At 39.8% G+C, this 27,292-nt stretch overlaps 4 protein-coding genes across 5 annotated transcripts; 3 read left to right on the forward strand and 1 right to left on the reverse strand.

Moving 5' to 3' along the window:
- The first annotated feature begins 2,359 nt into the window (after positions 1-2,359).
- LOC140794177 (protein HAIKU1-like) lies at positions 2,360-3,776 on the forward strand. Its single transcript, XM_073146085.1, has one exon. It carries the CDS (start codon positions 2,587-2,589, stop codon positions 3,484-3,486), a length of 900 nt encoding a protein of 299 aa, XP_073002186.1. The 5' UTR covers positions 2,360-2,586; the 3' UTR covers positions 3,487-3,776.
- A 3,690-nt stretch (positions 3,777-7,466) lies between these two features.
- Positions 7,467-16,951, forward strand: LOC140794401 (uncharacterized). The gene is made up of 6 exons (XM_073146412.1): positions 7,467-7,732; positions 8,306-8,510; positions 8,605-10,823; positions 13,554-13,700; positions 14,163-14,406; positions 14,509-16,951. Exons 1-6 carry the CDS (start codon positions 7,704-7,706, stop codon positions 16,735-16,737), a joined length of 5,073 nt encoding a protein of 1,690 aa, XP_073002513.1. The 5' UTR covers positions 7,467-7,703; the 3' UTR covers positions 16,738-16,951.
- A 1,862-nt stretch (positions 16,952-18,813) lies between these two features.
- LOC140794130 (cinnamoyl-CoA reductase-like SNL6) lies at positions 18,814-21,674 on the reverse strand. The gene is made up of 5 exons (XM_073146006.1): positions 21,239-21,674; positions 20,968-21,128; positions 20,492-20,680; positions 19,415-19,749; positions 18,814-19,305 (listed from the first exon to the last, which is right to left on the reverse strand). Exons 1-5 carry the CDS (start codon positions 21,369-21,371, stop codon positions 19,209-19,211), a joined length of 915 nt encoding a protein of 304 aa, XP_073002107.1. The 5' UTR covers positions 21,372-21,674; the 3' UTR covers positions 18,814-19,208.
- Positions 21,675-23,193: 1,519 nt separating this feature from the next.
- Positions 23,194-27,129, forward strand: LOC140794100 (uncharacterized). 2 transcript variants are annotated; one of them, XM_073145966.1, is made up of 5 exons: positions 23,194-23,520; positions 23,606-23,744; positions 25,274-25,359; positions 25,434-25,588; positions 26,732-27,129. In XM_073145966.1, exons 1-4 carry the CDS (start codon positions 23,266-23,268, stop codon positions 25,560-25,562), a joined length of 609 nt encoding a protein of 202 aa, XP_073002067.1. In that variant the 5' UTR covers positions 23,194-23,265; the 3' UTR covers positions 25,563-25,588; positions 26,732-27,129. The 2 variants fall into 2 exon arrangements, with proteins under 2 accessions (XP_073002067.1, XP_073002066.1); XM_073145965.1 differs by lacking the exon at positions 26,732-27,129 and adding an exon at positions 26,338-26,632 and having other exon boundaries at positions 23,195-23,520.
- The last annotated feature ends 163 nt before the right edge of the window (positions 27,130-27,292 follow it).

Below are 27,292 nucleotides of genomic sequence, written 5' to 3' on the forward strand. Positions count from 1 at the left end.
TCCAAGTACTGGGCCCTTTGAAAGTTGCCCTCCTTTTGGATGCTTTGTCAGGGGAGAAGAACAGAGAGAAAGGAGACGAATGAATGTAAAAATAGAGGAGAGGAGAAGGAAAATTAAAAATAGAGAAATTCAAGTATATTAGCCTAATCTTAGAATGACAATAATTTTCGGCTGATCCAGGCGGGTCGGTCTTGACCCCTTTGATGGGTGTAAAGGAATATGAGCGAGTCAGCTTCAGTTCAAGCTCAGACTCAAGCTCAGACTCGAGTGAAAATTAATTTTGAACTTAATTTTTTATTCATATTCAATTTAAGTCGAGCTAAGCTCAAGTCTAAATTGAACTCAAGCTGAGTTAGTCCTTGTCAGACCTTAGGCTAGTTTTAAGCTAAGCCAAACTTGACTTGTTTTTCAAGCCGAGCGTTTAAGATGCTAAGCCTTTAGTCTTCTATATAATATATATAATATTAATAAAAAAAATTGAGCCCAATTTGAATGCCTATCCTAAAATAGTATTTATGTTTGAGTTAACTTGAGTCGCATCAAGCCAAGTTTGAAGTCAAACAGAGCCTGAGATGTTTGACACCCCTACCAAAGGTCGACACGAACTGATGAACCCCAACCCTCTCTAATTAGCTTTCATGCATACTCACATAAACAGATAAGATCCGTATTTTATATTCCTTTCTGTCTTACGTTCGTTTTACAAGAAATTCGATTACAATATTCTCCGAATATATTCCGGTTAATGATTAGGGAAAGTTTGGTCGATCATCAATATGGCCTTGATCATAGATGTCATGGTTAATGTAAGCTGCTAATATATTACTGTTGGGATTGCCATTAAGTCAAGAAACAAATCTTTCCATGTTTTTGTTTCAAAATCTATCTCAATCAACTTATTGCGTAGACATACACCAGAAGATTACCAGCATATGCTTCAGAATCTGAATCTGAATGTATATTGAATTGTGTACACAGATTAGGCCACAGTGAATCATGGCGAAGACATCCTCATTAGAAGGTCAGCGTATGGGTCACCGAGACACCAGTGTAACCAGTATTAAGATCATAGCACTTGATGAACTTTTATACACTTTCCAAATAATTTTAGTCAAAATTTCTTTCCAGTGGATCATATACATAGAGCTCCAAAGGGTGGCATTCTGTGACTCTATCTGATCCATATTGGCACGGTGAAGAAAACTATGTTGCTTTGAGTCCATGGGCTTAAATGCTCACAGATTACAGTCCAGATGGTTGATTACTGGTGCCGGTTTTCTGGTACCAATTTCGATATTAAGAAAGATTACTTCTTATCAATTAGAGAGAGAGAGAGAGAGAGAGAGAGAGAGAGGCATAATAAACTAATAATAACTGGGACTATTAACAGTAAATAGATTTAGTTGAGATGAGGGATATAATCTAGTTCATTGTATAGTATACTTTTTTAAAGTTTGCTCTGTGACTAAGTAGTATCTGTAATAGTCACACATATAGATCATATATAATATGCGCATACAGAGATTTCAATTGACGTGTCATTCGCTTCCTGCTCCAGAGCAACAGCATAATATTAACGTTTCGTACAAACTTTTCTCACCTAAAATGTTTGAACTTCCTTACCTCAATAGATCTTAAAACTATGACTTGACAACCAATCATGGGCTGTCAGGCACCCAGAAAAGGAAGACTCCCCACTGTAGCAATATTGAGAAATATATGCCATCTTATTAGTAATCATAGTTATTCAACTAAATCCTTAACACGCTACCCCTATGTGTCACAGTCTTGATATTATTATTATCGTTAGATCTAATTCCCGTTTTGAAACGGAAACCACTTCATTTCGGATTCACTCTACCAGTCAAAGATCCGTGAAACTATTCGGGGGGGGGGGGGATAAAAAGAAGTCAGCATATCACTGGGTGACCAGTATCTCTACCATTCACCCACCCAATAACTACCCCCAACAAACAATCCGAACCTCTCTTCCTTCTCATGCAACTAAGCATGGTAAATTATAGTAATAATAGCCGCTTATGTATCGAATTGGGTTTTGGTATGCGTTGGTGTATACATCTGGATGGATTGACTTATAACTAAGAAAAGTTGGACTGACTTTCTCTCCCAAAACAGACAGAAGAAAAGGTTTCAAAGTTCCCTTGTTCTCCCCTAAAGCTTATTTTGATTAGCTTTAAATAGGATTTAATTAAGTGAGTTATCTAATACATTAATCTCAGTTTTGCGATCAATTTTGAAATCTAAAAAAACTTAAATAGAAACTAATGTCACGTGGGGGGGATTTGGGGGAGTTTTATAGTCGCAGAGTCTTTTAATTTGTCGAGCAGAAAATTTCCTTGGGCTTGCCATTCTATTTGCCCCCCTATTTCCCAACTTCTCGACTATTTCCAGATTCTTTCACTTCCAGGAAGTCAAATAATACTCCCAAATCCTCCCCACCTCCCTTTCCCCTTTTCCTCTTTCCTCTTTCCCCATCCTACCGAAAAGAAAAATCTCTTCTAAGCCAACAACTCCTCCTCTTCTTCAATACCTCACCTCATTCTATTTAGGAAGAAAGTTAGGGTTATGGATCAATCCAAGAACCACCATCATCACCACAACCACCAGCAGCATCTCGGAGTCAACAAATTGGGGAAGAACATCCGGAAGAGTCCGCTCCACCAGCCGAGCTTCGCGAGCAATCCCCGGCCGCCACACCCGCAACCTCCGCCGCTGGCCCCGCCGCAGCAGCCGCAGCCGCAGGTGTACAACATCAGCAAGAACGACTTCCGCAGCATCGTCCAGCAGCTCACCGGGACCCCGTCGAGAGATCCCCCGCCTCCCAATTCTGCCCCGCCTCCCCGCCCGCCGCAGCTGAGGCCGCCGAGCACCCGCCTACACAAGATCCGGCCGCCGCCGTTGACTCCCATCGCCCGACCCCATCCCCCGCCCGTCGCTGCGCACCCCAATCCTCCATACCAGAACCCTAACCCTAATCCTATTCGCCCTCCCAATTTTACCCGTCCTTCCTTCTTCCCCCGCCCGGTAACTCCCCCTGGCGCCACTACTCCTCCCGGCTGGACCGAAGCCCAGGTCTCCGCCTACATGCGGTACCTCGAAAGCTCGCTTCTCGATAGTGGCCGCACTCCGGCGCCGGGGCTGCTGCCTTCCCCCGGCTTTCCTCCAACCCCGCCGGGGTTGCAGTCGGCGTTGCCATCCCCGAGCGCGTTCCTTAACCTGCTCTCGCCCAAATCGCCCTACCCGTTGCTCTCGCCGGGGTTCCAGTATCCTCCGCCGTTTACTCCTAACTTCTCCTTCTCGCCGTTGCCCCAGCCGGGGATCTTGGGGCCCGGCCCGGGGCCGAGACCAGGGCAAGGACCACCTCCGCCGCCTTCTCCTGGGCTATTGTTTCCACCGTCACCGTCGGGGTTCTTGTCGCCTTCGGCTTTCTTGCCCCTCCTCAGCCCTAGGTGGAGGGACATGTAGGCATGCATCCCATCATGGGCAGTGTAACAGTGGCAACTTGTTCTGCTTAGACACGATATAAATTAAGGCAAACATGTACAAGAATGGAAGATGATGATAGCTAGTTGAGATCCAGGGCTGGCCTTCTTGGAGTTCGACTGACTGGAGATGGAGCCAGAGATGAGAGGTAGGTGCATTAGATACTGTTAATTTCTGTATCATTAACGACTTAATGTTGTTAAATGCTTGTATTTAACTGTATAATTGGAAGTCTGAAACTAATGCATTCATTTACTTTGGAATTCTGATAACGTGAACTTCTTGAATAATAGCAATCTGGTTGACTGTCATCTTTTTCCAAATGGCCTAATATGATTGCCCAAGAAGTATCCTTATCACAACATCAGATTCTGGTTAACTGGCCTCTTTTTCCAAATGTCCTGATATAATTGCCCAAGAGGTTTCCCTATTACAACATCAGTAATTTCTCGTTGCTGTCTTATACGAAAAACTTACTGCTGTCTATCTGAATGGATTCTTTTTCAGATAATCATTTGATTTCTGTTAGCCCTTTTTTCTTACTGATATGATGGAAAAGTTCTTATCTAGAGGTCATCTTATTTTGGGGTTTTATGATGATTTTCTATTTGTCCTGGAATAGTGCATGGTACCACGAGTAGGCCTAGAATTTTAGCTTTTCTTTGGATAAATATTCAGCGTGTTACTTTGACTTCTAATGTTTGAGACTATGGATGGATCATTAATCTATGGAAATTATCCATGAGGCTGTTTGGCATCATGCATCTCAAGATTCTGCATCTGTGGTGTCAAATGAGAAATCATCATAAATATCTTCTTCCCATCAAAGTTTAAGAGCATTTATTTTGACATCCATTTATATTAAGTGTATGTCAATATGCTGCACAGGACCTAACTTGGGACTAGGAAAAGATATGTCACGAGATTCATAAACCAAAAATTGATTTTGATATTGCACTTCTGTGTAGTTGCAGTTTTCCACATACATAAAACCAAATGACTCCTATATTTTTTTTTTTGCTAACTCTTTGCATTTGATGCTCGATCTTGGTGCAGTTAATGGTTCTGAGTTTTGAAATAGCAGTTTGCTTTTATTAGGTATTCTTTTGAATTATTAGTTGTTTTTATCTCCTCTTAAGTACTTTGGGCTCTCTCCGTTATATACAATCTCTCTTGGAAGAAATCTTAATTATAGATTAAGAGACTATCATTTTCTTCGTGATCAAGTGAGTTCAATTTCGGTTCACATTTGTTTCCTTTCTATTGATTGTAGACAAGCAGGACGTAGAACTACTTTGTAGATTGTAAGTTACGAGAGTTGTTAATTGATTTACTCAACTGTTGTTGCTCACTCACAATGAACTTATTGTGATTTTAACATCAAATAACTTGATCCTCAGAATTTCTGGCTTGTGCAGCTATGCTTATACATGATATCTTTCTACGTGGTGCTGCTAGTGTTCTTTTTTCATTCTGTGTTAAAGCTGATACTAACAATAAACTTGGAGTGTTCGTTAATAGCAGCACTCCTTGTTCAGCTATATCATCTACATGTCCAGGCCATCTCATTGGTTATTGGTCTTAAACTATTGGTTGACCTGTTATAAGCAAGAAGGAAATCTGTTGAAGGCTATGTGGTTCCTAATGTCCTAGTCTGTGAAATCCTTTTTTTCCCTCTGTTTGAGGGACCTAAGCATGATCAGTAATTTCTCTAATATGCTAGGGATCATCAGCGTTCCAAATCGTGGTTTATGGACTAGACATTAAAGTGGATGTCACAAAAAATATTCAGAGAAACCAACAGGTTGATTGTTTAGGTCATTCCAGTACAACGAAAGTACATGCTATGTATGTGTGTATTGGTTTGTACAATAGTGTTAATCGCAGACATGTAAGGCTGAGAAGTGTGGTTCATGAAGCATGTTTTTGAAATCAATATGTAACAGTGTAATCTGTCTTTGAGAATCTGAATTTGTGGTATGATGTATGCAATATTTGACAATTTTGCTATATCATTTAGGTAAGCAGTACATTTATCCTTGCACTGTTATACATTTTAAAACTGCCTTTTGTTTGATCTTTGACTTCTTCATTATTCTTGAATGGAGCATCTATTGGATCTGCCTATTGCTTGATCTTGGACTTCTATTTTTGCCCAACCAGTGCCATGCTGTTGCTTAGTCTGTGCTACTAGACTTTGCATAAATGTGAGCCATCTAAACTCTTTGCTTGTTGGCTAGGTACATGTCCATGTGCAGCCACACAGCCATCAGGGCCGCTCTTTGGGATTTGCATTTTGTCATGGCTTCTTAGGATTTGAAAATAAATTTGATAGTATAGACCATATGGATGGCTTCCCTCAGTTCTCTGCATATAGCCGTAGGCATGGAGTGAATTTATCTGCATCATAAGACCCAAATGAATTGTTTTATGTCTTGGCACTAGGGCCTGTGTTTTTTTCCTTATGCAATTTCGCATTTGCTACCATTCTCATTCTGTTTCAGAGATTTTGTCATTTTTCCAAGCTTATCTATTCCCATGGTCAACTAGAACCTATTACACAATGATAAATGTTTTGAAGATAGGCAGTTTTTGTATTCAATAGTATTTGATATTATTTGCCGGATAATCATTAGTAGTTGATTGTCGGATTTCTGAACAGGAAAGTAGTCTAGAGAAATACTAAGCTGCATTTATTTCTCTCTCTCTTGGTCACATTCATTGGTTGTAGGTATTCTCTGGTAGGAATGACATCTTATAATGCCATAATTGTAGTTGGCAGAAATGCTTGTGCAGTTAGTTTGAAGGCTCAAGCATTCACAAAGTTTATTTGAAGCTAGATAGATTTGATTCACCTGATATAGACAAATGTGGATTTGGTTTGGTAGTGCTAGGGGTCCTATCTTAGAATCTGGCCTCACCCATCACTGATATATTTACCTAGAGCTTGAGATTCTTTGTTAGGATAGTAGCTGATTTACACGAGCCAATTGCCTGTGAAGCTAGTAAGGTAGTCACCCATTAGCTCAATGAGTGGTGTATTCAGATTTACAGATTCTGCAGATGGCTGAGTAGACTTCTAGAGATATTGAACAACTTCTATTTTTCAAGTTGAATGTTGCAATCCACTTGGAATGTTAATCTGTTCTCTTTCAGATATAGATTGTGCTTATTCGATTGTATCTTTGTAAGCGAAAGATGCTTCATTTTCTCTTAATCCCTCGATCCATTGTTTTTTCATTTTTATTTTATCTGTTGAACTTGAGTACTCTCTGCTTTTCTTCTTTTGTTTCTTAAGCCCTTGGCACAGTGGTGGTGGCATGGCTCACCAACTGTGGCCCATCTTCCATGGAGTTCGTTTGGAATAATAAAAAGTGCTTCGATTTCTCCCAGCATATTTTGTCATCGTCTCTCAGAAGAGAGAGTGTACAAGCAAACAGAAGAAGTCGCTTAGAACTCTCGCTAAAGACCAGACCAGATAGATAGATAGAGATATATACAACCCCTTCCCACACCCTTTTCCATCTCTTATATTTTCCCGTTCTACGTTATTATATGGTTTCCACCTTGAGATCATATTTGAATCTGCCACTTATATTCCTTCTCAAGTTAAGTGCTTATTTAGAGGACAAGCAAATACTAATTTCTTCTATTACCTTCCATGCCAACTAATTGATGCGGACGACATTTCGCTCTCAACTGCTGCTTCGTCACCAACGACGACGACGAAGATAGCGTATGCATATATGTTTTCAACTCAAATCTATTATTAAATCCAGAGGTAATTTAAAATCTTGTCCGAATCGGATCGCATGACAAAACCAGATTTGACCGGTTAAAATCCTAAAATTGTATATAACTAGCCAACTAGGTCACGACTATAAAGAAGGCGAAACAGATCAGGGTTAGCAAAATTTACCCGTTAACCCATTTTCTATCCGACCCCGTTTACGCTCACCGTACTTCTCTACTCAAAAAAAGTGTTCGTGGGCTACTGCAGTTGCTCAACTTCCCGGCCAGCTCAATATTTTTCTACTCTCTCTCTCTCTCTCTCCCCCCCCCTTTTTTTCGGTGACAAGCGCCTCCTTACCTACCTTCGCTCTGTATCCTCCTCCACACTCACCACATCTTCCTCTGCGCATCCACTTTTCCACTCCACTTCGGCTCTGCGTCTCTCTCTCTCTCTCTCGTTTCTCCTTATGGCGACAATGCTGCCTTCTAAGTCCAAGTGAGTCATCATATCGCATTAGATCTGTTGGGTTTACTCTTAAATTTCCTATTTGCCTTCTAGATGTGATCTTCCCTGGATTTTCTTGATCTTGCATGGGATTTGCACCTGGATTTCGTGAAATTTTCGTTTCTTTTCTTATGTTTGTGCAAAAACATTACTCTTAGATTTCGTACTTACCCTTCAAGATGCGATTTTACTTGCATTTCCTTGATCTTGCGTGTGACTTGCACATGGGTTTGTTCTATCTCTCTTTTTTTCCCCTTCCTTTATGTGCACAAAACAAGGGGGAAAAACACCGATCCAGTGTCGCAATCTTGATTATTTCCTGGATTCATGTCTCCAACCTAGAATGGGTTTTTGTCAACAAAATAGTTCTTTTTTCTCCATCCTGAGGCTTTTTTAAGCTTTTTTTAAAGTACAACAGTGCAATTTGTTAACCGGGTATCCTCGTTCTTTTATATTTGAATTGGTTCTCTTCCCATTAACAAGTGCTTTTTGGAATTTGCTTCCCGATCCGCTTTAGGATTATGTTCATTATGCAAAAAAGATCTGAGATTTGGATTTGAACAGATCTGGATTATCTGAAGCTTCAAATAACAAAAGGGCACCAGAAACCCCTAGGGTTTCGAAAGTGGGCAGGGCAGGATCTCTCAAATCAGAGGCCAATTCACCTTCACCTGTGCAAAATCCGCGCCATTCTGTCGATCGATCACCAAGATCAGTTGATTCAAAGCCTGCCGTTGAGCGACGATCACCAAAAATTAGTACTCCTGATGTAAGATAAGCAAAGCCTTGTCAATCTACTTTCTGTCCCAGTTCCTTACCAGTTTTAGTAAAGAAACTATTTTTGGTTTCGGTTTTGATTGCAGAAACAACCACGCCAAGTGAAGGGATCTGAGTTGCAAGCACAGCTAGTTCTTGTGCAGGAGGACCTGAAGAAAGCAAAGGAGCAATTGGCTTCTATCGAGAAGGAGAAGAACTGTATTCTTGGAGAACTGAAGGATGCTAAGAGATTGGCCGATGAGGCAAATGAGAAGCTTCAGGAGGCTCTTGTGGCTAAGAACAGAGCTGAAGAAGCCACTGAGATTGAGAAGTTCAGGGCTGATGAATTGGAGCAGGTGGGCATTGATGCTGCTCAGAAGAGGGAAGAGGAATGGCAGAAGGATCTCGAGAGAATCCAAAACCAACACGATGTTGATGTTGCAGCTCTTGTTTCCACCGAAAAAGAGCTTGAGAGGTTAAGGCATGAACTGACAATGAATAATGATGCCAAGAATGCTGCATTGGGCCATGCTGATGAAGCAATGCGAATAGCTGAGATAAATGCGGAGAAGGTGGAGCTCCTCTCAGGAGAGGTCGGCAGACTAAAAGCATTGCTTGATTCCAAAGAGGAGAGTGACACCAATCAAACTAGCGAGCTTGTTAAGAAGTTGGAATCTGAAATTGCAGTACTGAAGGGTGAGCTTGAGAAAGCAAGAGTAGTTGAGGAGAAGTTGACCAAGATGGAAGCAATGACTGAAGAGCTCAGGGCCGAGTCCGCTGATGCGAAGAAGGCTGAATTAGATGCAGGCCGGCTAGTGGATGAGTGGAAGAACAAGGTGATGTCATTAGAGGTGCAGTTGGAAGAAGCTAATCTGTCCGAAAAGTTCAAGACAGATTCTCTTGCCTCCATTGCAAAACAGTTGGAGGAGAATGGTACCTTATTGAAAGATAAAGAATCAGAAATTGCTGCTCTTAGAGAGAAGATGGAAATGTTGGAGCTTGAGGTGGCTAGGCTCAAAACAGATCTTGATGAATCAAGTCAGCGTTTTGATGCTGTGCAGCAAGAAGTATTTGAATTAGAGACGACTATTGAAGTTGTAAGAAACAAGCTTCAAACTTCAGAGGAGGAAAAGCTAGAGGCTCTAAGCAATGAGAAGATTGCAAGTTCAAAGATTGAAAGCCTGTCAGAGGAGAGGAGCAAGTTACTCAGTGAGCTGGAAACCACTAAAGACGAAGAAGAGAAAGCTAAAAAGGCTATGGAAGATCTAGCTGCGGCCTTGCATGAGGCATCTTCTGAAGCAAGAGAAGCTCAAGAAAGATTTTTGGCAAAAGAAACTGAGGAAGAGCATGCCCGTGCTCAGATAGGTGATCTCAAGTTGGCTTTGAAGAACACTCAGGAAAGTTATGAGGTAATGCTTGATGAAGCTAACTATGAGATAGTTTGCCTCCAGAAAACTATTGAAAGATTGGAAGAAGAAGCCAGGAACTACAAGGAGGAGTTGAACTCAAAAGACATTAATTTTGCAAGTTCAAGCAAACAATCAGAAGAAGAAATAGCTGCTGGGAGACTAGAAATGCACAAGGCAATGGAGTCACTGAGAGTTGCCGAGCATGACTTGCAAGCTGCAAAAGAGGATAATGCACAGATACTGGATAAGTTGAGGCAAGTTGAATCTGTAGGAACTGAAGCCAACAAAGCTGTGGAAGAAGCAAAAGTTGAGAGTTTGCTGTTAAAGGAAAGATTATTGGACAAAGAGAACGAGTTGCAGAGCATTACTCAGGAGAATGAGGACCTCCGTATTCGAGAAGCGGCTGCTGTTCAGAAAATTAATGAGTTATCTGTTTTGCTTGCTGAAGCCAGAGAAAAGAAGACTGAGGTAAATGGGGAGAAATCTGACAGTGATGGAGAGCCCACACTTCCACTGAATTTAGTTGATTCTCCAGTGGAGAATACACATGTTGGTGGAACTGACAAACCAAAGCCAGAAACTGCCAACGGGTCCTGTAAGGATGAGATGAACGTGCAAGAGGAGGATAGCAATGGTAATGCTGAACAAGATGAAGCACTAAAGGCCGAAGTTCACATGAAAAGTGATAAGATAATGGAGAAGGACTTGTTGGCCGAGAGGGACCATGAGGCTGAGTCATTGGATGATGACTTAGACTCAAAGATGGATAATGACAGTTCTGATCATACAAATGGTTTGCCATCCGAGGATGTATATAATGGACCAAATATGCTCATGAAAGAACAGCAACAGCAAAAGAAGAAGAAGCCATTGCTGCAGAAATTTGGGAGCCTGCTGAAGAAGAAAAATAGCCAAAAGTAGACAACCTACTCCAGCGCTGGTATTTGTTATTTGGTTTTGTTTGAATGTACTGTTGTGCTATGCATGTGTTAATTGGTTTCACTGTTCTACGATGCGTGCAATAGTTTCGAGTGCCTATCTAAAGATTTATCATAGAGTGCACCCGAGATTATCTCTTTTGTTCGTCTGCATATTTGCATTTGAGCACTAAGCAGTCGACACTTATTTTATGTCCTTGTTTTGTGATGTAGTTATTATGACATGTAATCATAGTACATCCAGATTTGAATGTAAACTTTGTTGCAGGCTAAATACTTGCTACTTACTATGTCAAATGTGAAAGTATTTGCACAGTGAATCTTAAGCATTAAAAACAGATTATGAAAGATTAAAATGCTTTAACAATTTAAAAGTAGCTAAGTAGAAGATTCTCATAAATAATGGAGCTAGTCATTAAAATCTCAATTCAGATAATTTAATGAAGTTGGTTATGTTCTATATAGGTGACCTAAAGAGATTCTTGGACATGACAACAAACCATGCACCTATGAGATGCTCTTAAGAGTTACATATTTCATCATGTGAGGCTCTGACATCTTTGATCTATTAATGGACTACTTTTAACTCCTCCATCAGCTTGGCATGCTTTGGCTCTGACATCTTTGATCCATTAGGGCCTATTCTTTCTTACGCCTCTCAAAATCAAATGACCAGAACACCACTATCTAGATAATTTACTTGCTTCGGTCTATTATCTCCTTAGTATCTTCCTTTAATTCTCCAATAGGCATATGTGCTGTGTGTGGTATTATTGTAGACCGTTCAGTGTCTAGTCTTTACCTTCGTAATTTAAACTTCTTTTGACTAATACCTCCTCCACTTTATAAGGTTCTTTCTTGAAAAGGGCCTGTTAAAGGACACTGTTTAATATTGCGCTTCACTAAAATTTTAGAATAGTAACAAACAAGAGGGGTAGTTTAATGTCATTCTTGAGATGCGTATGCCAGAGCCGCATAAGAATTGCACAGGTATGCCACGCATTGCAGCATTAGTCGTCTATTAAATGCTAACCCAGGTTGCTTGTGCTGCAATTAACCCAAGTGATTAGTTGACTTAATGCATCATATGCAAATATTTTTATTGCAGTAACTTACTTTAGAAGGTAATTATATGACCTTGTGTCCAATAATTGAGTATCTAATCCCTAACCACCATTAGACAACAATATATCTTAAACAAGAAAAGGAGAGGTTAACAGAGGCAGTTCATGTTGCACATGCCTGGTGACATCAACATCCAGCCATGCCATATGGAAGGTAGAGATGATAGCTTTGTATGATGTGGAGCAACTACATTATTGCCATGAGGAGGATCAAACATAACAGCTCAATCTCTTCTTTGAGCACATGTTATAAAGCCCACACCAGTTCATAATGCATTCATACTTCATGACTTGAATCCATCACATCAGGATAATATATGACAAAGTTCTACTGTATAAATACATAACTATGATAGAAAAGAATGTTCCATTTATATGAAGTGTTTGGTTGTGATAACAAGATTTAGTTATATATATATATATATAAGCGGGACAATCTAGTGTCAACTAGATTTAAAGGAGGAAAGCAACATGACCTCCACTTCAAATGGACTAAAGGCAACTATATGGTTACAAGAAAAAAGTTATGCTATGTATGTTTGTATCAGCCTTCTTTGCTAGCTTTTATGTTTTCTTGTCTTGCTTCCTTTGCAGAGAAGGTGGAGGAAGAGAGATCTCAAAAGTGAAATCATAGTTATGGCAGTAGCAATTAACAAATTTCATTTCTAAACTCATATAAACTTTATCTAAACCTTTTAGATTGCTAAGGGTGACGGTAAGACTTGCTTTCTTGTACTCAAATTATAATAATTTCAATTCTTGGAGGCTTGTGCACTGGTTATGCTGTAGTGGATTATGAGAAATGATAATTTTTTTATGCTGACTAAATTCTTGTCATGTTTCAATCTACAGCTGAGATTGGAGTTATAAACTGCCAGATGAAGTACTATTTGATCTGTTCTCTTGGAGTACTATGGATCAGTGAAACACTTAGCTAACTGGGTTGTTCTTTTAGATCTGTACCTGGTTAGTGACAAAAATCCATGAGTACAACTTTCCATCAAAAGGAATCAAATAGTAATTAGTTAACAAAACTTATGCGGAAGCCAATCAAAGAGGCCAAATTTTCAGGTTGCAGTAACTTCCTGCATTCTGGGCTGCAGAGGATCGATTGAGTTCGAAAGGTTGACTAGTCAAAAAAGAACAAAAGGAGATGGAATTTTTTGAGAACACCACCTCCTCAAAGACTAAATATCCTATCAATTGTGTTTCTCATGGACTAAATATCCTATCAATTGGGTGAAGTAGGATTCGAAGGATCACATCGTTATTTGGATATTCATGGGGCCCTTGTTTCCAAAATAAACTCCCTATAAATAAAAAATAAAAAGAAGAAGAAGAAGAAGAAGAAGAAGAAGAAGAAGAAGAAGAAGAAGAAGAGAAATGTAGGATAAAAATGTAAAAACGACTATATTACTATTTTGCGTATATTAATATAAAATGAGGTGTGAAATGCAAATTACCAATATTTCTTTCTTCCCTTCTCTTGGTGGAAAGAGAGATAAAGAAAGTATTGTGCTACGTTACTGCAGCACAACTAACTCTTCGTGGCGACTACAACTTTTTCTTTGGAGCAGCTAAAATAATTAGTAGTCCTCCTTCCTCCTTTCTCCCTCCTCCTCCTCCTCCTCCTCCTTTTATCCTTTTCCGGCAATCGCATTGTCGGCAATTGCGCTACCGATTCCCACCTCTGCTCTTCCTTTGCGACCACGATGCTGGCCTCCAAGTCCAGGTACGTCTACTCTGCTCAGTAATCTTACCTTGCTGCTTAAATTTCCATTCATTCAATGCAAAATTGGGATCTTTTCAGCTTTTCTTCGAGGATTTCCGTAAGCATTGTGTAAAAAAAGAGAGATCTTTTTGGGGTATTGTTTTTCTTAGAACCAATGCAGGATGGGTTTGTTCTCGTTTAGCTTCTGGGTCTAAATTCCAATTTGGTTTACTGGGTATCCTTGATCTTAGCTTGGTTTGAGCTGTGTTTCTTCATAGTGGTTATCTACATTGCCTTTTTCATTATACGCTCAGGACTCTATATTCTTTCATTGCACTATGAGGCTTGTTTATATTGAATTACCCTAGATTCAACCAAATTTGCTTCTTGGTTTGTATTGGGCCCCTTCATATTTTCTGTTGTTATGCGATGGATCTTGTGTGTGATTGCGGGAAGTCTCTAACTTTGGGATTTCGCAAGCAGATCTGGTTTATCTGAAGCTTCGAGTAACAAAAGTACACCACCTTCAAGTACCAAAACCACACCACTAATTCCCAGGGTTGCCAGATTAAGCAAGACAGGACCCACGAAGTCAGACCATGATTCAGCTTCACCTCAGCATAATGCCCGTGTTCCGCTCGATAAATCGCCTGCCTCAGTTGATTCGAAAAGCACTGCTGAACGACGGTCACCTAAGATCACACCTAGGATCAATATCCCTTCTGATGTAAGAGAACGAGACTTTTGATATGTTCTTATCTGCTTTAATTACCAGTTTTGGTTCACTGCATCACTCCATCTTGTGGAATTTGGTTTTTTTTTATCACAGAAGCAATCACAAATATTGAAGCCGTCAGAACTACAGGCACAATTGGCTGTAGTTCAGGAAGACCTGAAGAAGGCAAAAGAGCAATTGACTTTGATTGAGAAGGAGAAGACCCAAGTGCTCGAGGAGTTGAAGGATGCGAGGAGATTGACTGATGAGACAAATGAGAAGCTTGAGGAGGCTCTTGCGGCTCAGAGGAGAGCCGAAGAGACATCTGAGATTGAGAAGTTCCGGGCTGTTGAATTGGAGCAAGCAAGCATTGATGCCGCCCAGCAGAAGGAAGAGGAATGGAAGAAGAGGCTGGAAGCCATTGAAGAGAAACAAACTACGGATGCTGCAGCACTCATTGCGACAACCAAAGAGCTTGAGCGAGTCAAGCATGAGCTGGCAAAGAGTGTTGATGCCAAGGATACCGCAATGAGCCATGCTGATGATGTGATAAAAATTGCTAAGCTCAATGCAGAGAAGGTGGAGCTCCTGTCTGCCGAAGTAAGCCGCCTGAAAGTGTTGCTTGATTCTGAGCTGGAGAGTAAAGCGAAGGAGGCAGCAGATATAATTAAGAGGTTGGAGTCTGAAGTCTCAATGCTCAAAGCTGAGCTTGAGAAAGCAAAGGCAGCCGAGGAGAAGTTGACCGAGATGGAAACTTTGATTGAAGGGCTTACGATTGACGTTGCTAATGCGAAGAGGGCCGAATCAGATGCAGGCCAGTTAGTAGATGAGTGGAAAATGAAGGTAGAGCTGTTGGAAGTTCGGCTGCAGGAACTTGATCAGTCTAATAAATCTAAGGACGAGTCTCTCTCCTCTGTGATAGAAAAACTGGAAGAGACCAGTGCTCTCTTGCAAGATAAAGATTCTGATATCAGCCATCTTAAAGGGAAGGTAGAATTATTGGAACTTGAGGCGGCGAAGCATAAAGAAGGCTCTAATGAATCTAGTCAGCAATTTGATGCAGCTCAGCAAGAAGCACTCGAATTGAAGACAACAATTGAAGGTCTTAAATCAAAGCTTCAAACTGCAGAGGAGGCAAAGATGGAGGCCATTAACAATGAGAAGATAGCAACTTCAAAAATTGAAAGCATGTTGGAGGAGAGGAACAAGCTTCTCATAGAGCTTGAGGCTACAAAAGATGACGGAGAGAAAATTAAAAAAGCAATGGAAGATTTAGCTTCTGCCTTGCACGAGGTATCATGTGATACAAGGGAAGCACAAGAAAGAGTTCTGGAAAAACAAGCCGAGATTGAGAATGCCCAATCTGAGATAGAAGAACTGAAGGCGACTGTGAAGAAGTGTCAAGAAAGTTACAAGATAATGCTCGATGAAGCAAATTATGAGTCTGTTTGCCTTCGGAAAACTGTTGAACAATTGGAAGCAGAAGCCAAAAACTCGAAAGATGACTGGCATTTAAAAGAGATTTCTTTTATGAGTTCAGTCAATAAATCAGAAGAAGAGATGGGTGCCATCAAATTGGAAATGGATAAGGTACAAGAGTCACTAAGAGGTGCAGAGCGTGAAATACAAGCTGCAAGGAAGGACGAATCCCAATTGCTGAACAAGCTGAGACAAGTTGAATCTAAGATAGTGGAAACCAACTTAACTGGGGAAGAAGCAAAGGCTGAGGGTTTTCGGTTGAAAGAAAGGTTGTTGGACAAAGAGAATGAATTGCAAAGTATAATTCAGGAAAATGAAGAACTGCGAATTAGGGAAGCCGCTGCTTTAGCTAAAATTGATGAGCTTTCTGCATTGCTTTCAGAGGCCACAGCCAAGAAAGCTGAGGAAAATGATGCATTAACAGAGGCTGAAAAATCTACCATACTGCCAAAGTCAATCAGTCCTCCAGCGGAGAATGTGTATGAGGAAGTAGAAGTGATACCAACGTCAGAGGTACTCACAGTGGAAGTTGAGGAATGTCACAAGGACAATAAGAATCGATTAGAGGAGAATGGGAAAGAAAATGCTGATGAAGAGCCGGTTATAGTCGACATTAAAATGTGGGAGAGCAGCAAGATCATAGAGAATGACTTGTCCAAAGAAGGGGGACATGAGAGTGAATCAGTAGATGAAGAGTCAAATGTGGATGATAGTATTTTCAACCAGACAAATGGATTGTCCCTAGAGAAAATGGAAAGCAGGGAAACGGCGCCACCCAAGCAGCAGCAAAAGCAAAGGAAGAAGAAGCCATTGCTGAAGAAATTTGGAAGCTTACTGAAGAAGAAAACTCACTGCACGACGTAGATGAGCAGCCTCTCTAGAAGTACTTCATGATTTAATGGTGTTATGCTTCGAGCGCTGTCACTCACTTTCATGCATGGTTTCTGATCCTTGCTGATTCTACTTGGTGCCCATCATAAGAAGAAAAATTTGAAGGAACATAATTGTTGTATCAGAGATGTATCTCCAATCTTTTTTTTCCTTTTGTGATATTTAATGTTTGACGAGCATTAAGCAATCCATTCATGTTCCGATGAAAGTAAATTCCTTGATTTGGGTTGCGAAGAGGGATGCCATATTCTGAAACCTCTGTTCCTTAAAACTTATAAATGCAATTATTTGTCATACTACTCTGAATTGACGAATCAAACACTCCCTGCATATGAAATCCTTGCCATTGTCATATTAGAATTATCTCAAATTCTCAACTACCATGGGTTAAGAATTCAAATAAACAAAGAACTGTAAAATAATAAAGGAGCATGCAGGTTGCTGGTTGACTTGCTTAATCTCTTTCTATGTGCATAATTGAATAAAGCATAATATGCATATCAACAAAGTAAGAGCCAATATAGCATCTTGATAGGACTGTCAGCCCTACATGTAGCCCAACCTCTCATGTGGTATCCTCCATCTTCTTCATGAAAAGTCAACAGAAGCATCGAATGATCAAAGTTTCAAATGTCTCCAGAAATAATTAAAGGCATCACATGGGTAGGTACTACATCCTTTTCTCTCCTTTTGTTTTGTTTTTGTTTTGTTTTTTTGGTGGGCAGTAGCAGCTTATGCTTGCATTTCGATTTCTTGCAATCTTTTACACCTATATTTCCCAAATATGCAACCACTTCCCTTTGCTCTTTAAACTTTTGTAACAGTTTGAAGCTTTCATCTATAGTAATGCGAGGCTTGCGGACAACTTTACTCCATCATGGACTGTCTGTTCTTTGGGATGGCATGGTCCCAGAATGCATGTCCAATTGAATATAAAGTTATTATCTTGTTCTAATTAGTCACTTCCTGTGTCACTCTAAATGCAGCTTCTTCTTCTTTGGAATCTTCCTACATTACTGCTGCTGTTCGAAATGGTCACAGAAAGCTGTAACTTGTTTTGGATAACACCTTCGCCCTTTTTGACCACTTTACTGACTTGTTACTTCAAGAATCTGATCCATTTACTTCCTTTGACCGTTTCAATTAAGACTTCTTCTGTACTTTTGGATCAAAATTATTTGATCCTCCTAAATGTTTTTTTTTTTTGGGTGGGGGGGGTTAAAAATTAATATAGCCAAAAACAAAATTTGATGTTAAAATAGAAGAATGGGGCTTGATTATCTCTCAAGAGGAGATTTACTAGGGGAAAGTATGATGGAATTGGGAGCTCATTGCTCAATCCTCTCACATGGTGTGTCTCTCTCAATGGCAAAAGGATAAGTTTTCCAAACTCCAAAGACGACTAAAAAATGATGAGTTTGCTGCAAAATAAGTGGAAATTTGTACAACCAGCGGTGCAGAGAATCCGCTCCAATTAGGTCCTACTTATGCATCATCACATATGTTGGTTGAAAGATAACATGTTGCTTTCCTCGCCGTCTCCATCCGCTGCAGTCAAAGGTTGCTTGCTTCCATGTGCAGTTGTCTTAGTACTTATTAAGAGTTGTTGACCAAAATGTACCTCTTTTTTTTTCTTTTTTTTTTAACTATTTACCATCCTAATTATTTATCCTATAAGTAATTACTGAACTATTTAGTGGCTTACGTACACGTTTTCTAAACAGTTAAGATAGAAAACTTAGTGTACTATTTTCCTACTAATAAAACTTTTCTTTTTATAATAAACCATCGTATTTTCCTTTAGTAGTAAATAAATTGCCGATAACACAAATGTAGGGTAATTATCCTTTTAAAAAAAACTTAGAAAGCATCTGATACATGGGTAAAGTGGACTTAACACACACAGAGATGGGCCGGCCCAAAGCCCATAAAGCCCAGCCAAGCTCTTCGGATCCGGGCTGGGCCTCAAGTTATAGGTCCGATTTAAATTTGTAGGTTATTGCTATGCCTTCACAATATATATTTGAAATATGGTTTAATTACTCGTCGTCATCCTTAATGTATTCATATAATTATTTTATTTAAAAAATAAATTACAGAGAGGCAAGACTATAGTTCCATTTCCTTTTCATAGAATGGAACTCAATTTAATTAAAAGTGAAGAACATTTGAATCCTTTAAACATTGTAAGGTCGACTTAATAAAAATAAAGAACAAATTGTTGTATTTTTTGTTCTTCTTCCAATCTCCAGCTTTACTTGATATCTTTCTATTCACCTCTGTTGATGAAGGTAAACAGGCGACCAACTAAAAAGAATAAAGCCACTTGAGCTTAAATTCTTTCTTTGCTAAACCTCTTAGACTTCCCCTAGTATTTATACATGGGCCGTTTAATTTATAATTATAAAGAACGTCATCACCATAAATCTCCAGAACTCTTGTTCCTAATCCCTATCCACATGCCTCCCACTGGCAAATTCCACCATGATCTTGTTTAACTTCCTGTTTTGAATCCTTTGCTGGGTCACCCTCAATTCATCACTACAAAAAATAAAAAATAAATAAATAAAAATAATATATACAAATTCTAATTTTTTGAGTTTATTTTCTTTCATAAAGTTATAATTTAGGGAGCTTATGGATATAATACCTTGGAGGAGGCCGAGGAGAGGAAGGAGACAGCATTTGGGCTAGCTTTACAGCATCTTCCGGTCGGCACACGGCATTGTCAAAGCAAATATAACGGCCGTAGGCGCCGGGCGTCTCGTAGACCGCAATATGGGCGTCGACGAGGAGGTCGGAATCCACCGTCGCTAGGACGCCGTCCTGGTACATCTCCGGCGCACCCTTGAGATAGGGGGCGGCGACCGAGAGGCCCGGCCCGGTGATGAGCCCAGCATTGATTGAGACCATGTCCACGCCCCGGTCCATTGCAAGAGCCCATGCTGTCTTCTCTGATAGAGTCTTCGCCAAAGCATGCCACAGCTGGATCAATTTGCAAATAAAAAATAACCGTGAGAGGGCATTTCAAATTATTATCTGCCCATTATACTTTACTTTTATTGACTAAAAAAACTAAATACTTTAATAAAAATCGTGAACTAACTAACTAATAATAACATGGTATTTTTTTTTTGAGATTATAAAAACAAAATGTTGGTGTAGTTATGCATTAATGACGTTGATGGAGAATTGAGGTTGTATCGTGATGACAACTTTTTAAAATATTTATGAGCTAAGTCAATAAGTCAAAGAAACGGTCAGAACACTGAATGCGACGTCTATAAATGGAGATACCGATGCTCAGAGTAATTATCTCAACTGCATCAAGAAGAAGCGACGTCGACTCGACCACGATGTTGCAACTCAACTGAAAATTAATTAATTGCGGCAGAGACATGTCAAACCTCCAATAACGTACACTCTATCTTGGGTCTACACACATATAATCTTATATATTAATAAAGAATCTAAATGGAGTTAATCCAACCTCAACTACCTGGTCGAATGTTGAACTAGTTGATTATAAAATTTGCGGGTCAAACCTTCCAAACTGTGATGTATCTTATATATATATATATATATATATATATATATATATATATAATGGTGCTTTCTAGTGGTTGGATGCTATTTAATTGCATAGACTAGTTCCAGAATTTTTAACAGAGAGTGCTAAACTGTTAATTAATTAGGAGACGTAATAAATTTTTAAGCAAAATAATACCTTAAATTTTCTACAATAATTGGGCTCACTCCAGTCCCTCTCATCCAGGTCCTCCGCTAACTTACGCGTCTCCTTCCAGACCACCGCCGTGACCGATGACGTGAAGACAACCCTCTCCATGCTCTCCGTCTGCGCGCAGGCTTCCAGCACGTTGTGCGCAGCTCGCACTTCCACTTCCACCATCAACTCCTGCACCAAATAACCCACGATTAAATACAATTTCCTTCAGGGTCTAAATAGCAAAATTCGACATTTAAAATTAAAAAAAAAAAAAAGAGAAGAAGAAGAAGAAGAAGAAAAGCCATGTGACGCCATTAATGCAAAGTAGAAGTAGAGACGAGCGGGAAAGGAGGAAACAGCTAGCTGTGCCAATCGCCATCAATTAGCCCAACTCATGACAACTGCCATTCATCCCTCCCTCTCGTTAATTCCTATATTTGTTAACTTAACGAGGTTAATTCCAGCTACTAACTCACATCAAAGCTAGACTGGTCTTGGGCAGCCTCGAACATGTAGAAGAGACCAGAGCAGCCTCTCATTGCGTCCACTATGCTTTGGTAGTCGAAAGGGTCCGATTTGAATAGCTTCAGCCTCTTGCTCTCGCTCGATAACCTCTTCAGTATCCCACTCGATTCGCCTGCATAAGAACCATTTCAACAATTGATCAATCCCAGTAGTTAATATCCATAAACTATTAGTGCCATATATGTCGTAATATGACAAGAGAAAGAGCTGTATGAAAAGTACCATGGTTATAAGTAGCAGCATGGACAAAGTAACCTCTCTGGAGGAGTCTCTCGACTAGTGATAGGCCGAGTCGACTGGAGGCGTCCATGACGCATACGGACTTTGAGCTCAAGTAGGCAGAAGCAGGAGCCATTAGATAAGAGAGAGAGAGAGAGAGAGAGAGAGAGAGAGAGAGAGAGAGAGAGAGAGAGAGAGAGAGAGAGAGAGAGGAAGATTTTGAGAAGGGTTAGGATACTAAGGAGAGGGGATTAGTATTTAAAGGGGAGGAGGATAGAGGGGAAATTAAAGGAGGGGTGGCAAAGAAGGGAACGCATTCAAAGGGTGTGTGAGAATTGATAGGTGGGAGAAGAGGTGGTTGTTAGCTGCGTGGAGAGAGAAAGAAGAGCGAGAAAACATTGATGAGAGAAGGGGGGAGTTCGGTAGGAAAGTATGCTTCTTGGCCACCGGTTGCTCGTATCTACTAATCTAATCCCCGTGGGTCATGGTCCAAAGAAAAAATATTATACAAAGGAAAATTGCGAGCTTTCGTGGATTAGATTGCAAAAGGGACGTGTACAACCACAGATTCCCTAAAGCTCAAGTTGTAGGAATTCTTTACTACTCCTTACGTGGTTGGATTTATGTAGCCAGATGAAGTTTGTATAAACCTAGGAGTGGAAACGATCCCGGGGAAATAAATAATATTTGGCTCAAGGAACCTAGTTGGACCCGGGGAACGAGGAAATTCAACATTAAAAGTCTACTGGATTGAAATGTACAATTTGTAACACTAGTCAATTAAATCATAATTTGGAGACATAGGAAAAAAAATATATATATATATATTTGTGTTTAAAAAAATATCAACGCAAGCAAAATTGTTTATTTTTTCTTTCTTTTCTTAACAAGCAAATTGTAATATTGATATTAGGACCGAGCATGAAAACTTTAAGCACAGCACTGTTCATAATTTTATCTTATATTTGGACGGGGAGATGCATAAATGAACCTATGGATATTAAAATCTAGAAACTTCCAGGAAGAAGCAGCCGAGGGTACATTACACCGCAGCCATCTGATCGAGTAGAGCACCATACCAAATTGGACAGCTAGAGTGGCAATTAATGGTGATCGGCTGTGATGACCCACTTGAATGATCCTTCAATGATCCCGCGTGGCTGCCTGCCAACCGTTTGACCAAATGCCAATTAAGTCAACGTGTAATAGAAGAGGAGTCAACCCTGTTCTTTTAATTTTATTATTATTAAAAGGAGCTGAGAATTCGGCTATAGATTAGGAATATTTTCGGTGAGATTGGGCTCTTAAAATATCAAAAAAAAGGAGAATATAACTCAAAATATTCTCTGTAGTGATATATTAATGTCTTTCCATATCATCCACATAGCAATTAACAGGGATAATAGCCTTAAACTTTTCTGGTTGTGTGTACTCTTTCTTATATTCATCGTTAAACATGTTGTGATTTAAACGAACACGTATCAGGATCTCATTAATTGCCTAGAATCCTTGCTGCCGGATTAATTTCTATCCCTTTCCATTTACTACGATGCTGTATAACTAAATGCTCTATTTATCAGGACAACAATTTTTCTGGATGGAAAAAAATAATGCCTACTCGCTTGAATATATACTTATAATTCTGAATTAATCGCTATGGACAATCCAATTTGTAGTGTTAAAACACCCATTTAAACAAGAATAATTATTTTACATTCATTTTAAGGAAAGAAAGAGAGAACGTTAGCGTGAAATAGATAGCTGGGAGGGTTGAAATGTTATAAAAAATAAGGAAGGGTTCTATGTGAATATAAGCTATAATTTATAGGGTTGGGTGTAATTAACCCTTAAAGATTAAGGTTCATTTTATAGAAGGCAGCCCAGCCCATAACTATCGGACTAAGGTGGGCTAAAAGCTAATCGGCTCAAAAATAATAAAGGCAGATAAAGCCTTTATTATCCGGCCCACGTTCTATAGTTTCCGTCTTGGGTTTCTCCTTTCCCTTCTCTCGATCTTGATCGAATTCCTAATGGCGGAGGGGCTCGTGATTGCCAACAACGAAGTGATCCGATCCTTCCTCCTATCGGCCGCCTCCGGCGACCATGACGACCACCTCGGCGCGGAGCTCCAAGAGCTCGCTTCTGTTCTTTCTTCTCGGAGCTCCGTCTCCTACCAATCCATCCGATCCATCTGGTCCGCCCTCCCAGCCGCCGCACGCCCCTCCTTGCGCCGCCTCTTCGACGGTGCCGAATTCGTCTTCTCCAGCCCTAAACCCAGGGAGAAGGTAAAGAAACCCTATCCGGATCCGGTTCTTGGAACTTTTCCTATATTGGAATTCTCATCTAGGGTTTCGTGTGCCATCTTGGAAGAGCGAGGAGTTGAAGGCGAGGCTCAAGAAGCTCGCGGAGATGGCGGAGAGGAAAGAGTACGCGGAGCTGGTGAAGGACATCGTACCCAAGAAGGAGGAGTCAGAGCCCTTCTCTTCTTACAAGGATCAGATTGGTTTTGGTAAGCTTTTCTTATACGCTATTTCTTTCATGGGAGATGCATGATAACTAATAGGGTGACTAGCAAATCTATTACGAAGATAAAAATGGATAAACATTTCTGGTAAGGATCCAATTTTCTTGCGGAGATGATTAGTTTCTTAAACTTAGAGGGACAATATCAAATTCCTCTTCACGAGGAAAGCTTTATGTGCACCAAATGTCAGTAATTTGAACATTTTCTAATCTGGCCAACTTCTTGTTCTTCTTGAGTATTAGACATTGTGGTTTGGGATGGAACTTAAACATAATGTATTAGGGCTAAATGTCTGTTAAGTCTAAATTACATATAGTTGCGTACAAAATTTGTATCTCTAGCGCATTGATATGCCTCAAATACTATTTCACTATGGAGGTAGGTTTAGGGATCATGATTTTGGTCCTTGTTTGACAAATTGTTAGAGTGGGTTCTCACATAGAGGAACTGCTGGCATGTCTACATGAAGTGCCAGTTGATTTGTGAGGACTTAGATGCTTGGATAGGTCTAGCTCATGCAAACTTGTTGCAACTTTTGAAGGTTGCCTTTTAAATTGGAACGGTATTCTTTCATAGAAAGAGTGATGCAGGCTTCTAATGTCTAGAGTTGTGCATTTACTTTTCATATGGAAATTATGAGAATAACAACAAGCTTAAAAGAATTGCCAAATATGCTACATCTCAACAGTTCAACGATAATGTATTTCCACCCTTTTTTCTCTAAATTTAGTGTATACAAGGCAAGGTTTTAAAAGACTGTAGGCGATAGATGGTTGGACAAAGATCATGTAGCCCCTAGGCATTAGGCGGGCACTCATAATCCAAGACAGTTAAAAAATAAATAAATAAAAGAAATACTAACCAATATACTACTGCATTCTAGTAAGCTATTAAAATCCACTAATTCATCAACACGATAATAATTTTGAGTTTTAGAATCAAACTACAAATTAAAATATGATATGAGATGTGCTGCAGTCATCTAAGCGGGACCTTTAAGGCGAATTTTTTTAAAATCAATGATGCAGGGAGATAAGCATCTGATCAAAGTCAACACTACACAATTGTAGTTTGTAAATTTTATATTAAAAGTATCAATAATTCAAGATAGAATTTACTTGCACGTGATAATTCAGTGGCTTGTTGATGATGCTACATCAACTATCTATTAATTGAGGCATCTGGTTGTATTATCTGAGGCATCGGCTTGTGTGTTAGAGGTGAATATGTGGCTGGATATCAGTCTGGACAGGCTTTGGGTCGGGGGGTATCATGCTGAATTTGCATTCCAAAAGGTCAAATAATATATCTGAACAGTAGTTATATGGTTCAATTCTATTTGCTTGCACAAACATAGTTTCTGAAACTACAGTAGCCTGAATTGGTGTTTGCTCGATAATTTCTTCATGAAATCAGGTCTTGTTTTCCTTTTTACCCATAGTGCAATTACATTTTGAGACGTGAAAGGGATGTAGACATTGCAAACATCTAAGTTCTAAATTTTCCTTTCGCAGGTCTACATGTTGTGTTGATAATGTTCACAGGCTATCTTGTTGGATTTGCTGCTTTCAGAGCCCTCTTCAACCATAGTTCTGTAATGGTAACTTCTAAAATGCATGAGCATGCACAATTCTCCAGTCCAAAGAGTTATAACTGTACTGATTATCTTTGCAGAATGCTGCTGGAGGCATCTTTGGTTTGGTCTGTGGTATGTTGCTTGAAGTAGTCCTTTTTATAATAAGAACATCCAATCAAGATATGGCCTCATCGAGTCCAACCTCAAGATCAAAAAAGCATCAGTAGCCTTCAGGATTCTGTTGGGGAAGTTTGTAAGTATTTCTTAGCTGTCATTTTTGTACATTTAGCTGATTGGTGATTTGGTTTATTATCATAGAAATGGTGAAATAATAGTTCGCCATCCACTTAATTTTCTCAAAAAAATAGTTCACCATCTAGGCACCAGTCAGCTGGACGTTTCAAAAATTAAAAAGAAATTGGATTAATGAGCTTATTAAGTGAACTCTTTCCTAGAAAGTCCATTGGGGATTATATGTGACCATTTCTAAATCCTAGCTGTTAGATCATAGCATTGACCAATCCAGAGCTGGTCCTCCATTTGGACCAGCTGCAATACACTAACTAGTTTCACATGAACGTTGACTTTGGAAATGTTTCAAACCGTCCTTATTTAATGCGGGATGAGCTTATACATTAATCAGCAGACGTTATTTATTGATTTATAGACTATGAAAAAGAAGAAAAGAAATTCAATTTGATTTTCTTGGTCAAAACGGGGAAAAAGAAATGTTTTTATCCGTTACTTTTAGCAGTCTCATATATGTATTTCTAATTATCCGTCTGGAAGACATAGAAGCGGTTAGATCACACATTCCAATAAGTAAAATCACTACCAAGCTGCTTTAAATCAGTAATATGCCTTTGGGTGACACACTTTTCGTGGTCGGCGGCATATCAGTAGGCCCACTAGAGTGGTTGGTGTGTTCAATTAATCCATGAGCTGACTGCTGAGTGGGAAGTATTAAGATTATGTCACACTCCGTCTCTTTGTTTATCGCAGTCTGTCTTGGAAAGTGCAGCAGTCTCAAATTGGCAGTGAATTTGAACCACTCCTCTCTCTTTGGCATACGGAGCCGGACCCGGCAACAGCAGGGAATTTGAACCACCCTTTCTTACCCAAGGGCGACGTCGAACTTAGCTTTACCTAGCTCACCCATTTCTTTTAGATTGGGGAAAAAAGTATACAAATATGTATTATTGCAAAACTTTATTGTTAGTAATAATTAATTTGTTCTTCGAGCGTTTACAGTCTTGTTTCAACTCAACATTATAAATATCACCTCGGGAACTTACCATGTCTTCCTCTACATTGCTCTCACGTTTGTCGGTTTCGTAACCGACAGCTATCTTCGTCCTCCTGTTCTCATATTCCTTCTTTTTCGTTTTCTTTCCAGCTACTAGTGTGACAGCAACCTTTCGAAGCAACCGCACTCTTGTGGATTCATAGGCTGTAACATAACAGTATGAACCCATGCTAGTGTTGGTCCTGGGTGCATGCATTTCAAAGAGCCAAAGAACTTGGAAGAGAGAAGCAAAAGTCCTTGGGACGCCTGCCTGTGGCCACTATTTGGAGGCCCTAGATACAATAGGAACCAATTGTTCTGATCTTTTTGTCTGTAAGATGAGAGTGACATAAATACTATGGATCCGTCGTCATATTGGAACCCCTAGTTTTGTTTCAAGTTACTTGCTGTTCCTCACCATTTTTCAACCTAGTTAATTTGGAGCGCATTAGCACATTCATATGGATGTAAATTTGTGACCCTAAATATGAACTTTCTTTATTTCTCAATACCAGCGTCTGCCCCGGTTGTGAAAATTCACTGGACTTGAAACCCCATCAATCAAAGGTTCTATGATATTTGATTCACTAATGCTCAGCATGTACTGCAGATGGATCGTATATTCCTATTAATATGAAGGGTCTAATCATCAAAACATACAAGTCCTGCCCC

The sequence above is a fragment of the Typha latifolia genome, chromosome 8, assembly GCF_019914945.1.
Source record: "Typha latifolia isolate L0001 chromosome 8, TyphaL0001v2, whole genome shotgun sequence".
In the NCBI taxonomy this organism is placed as follows: Eukaryota; Viridiplantae; Streptophyta; class Magnoliopsida; order Poales; family Typhaceae; genus Typha; species Typha latifolia.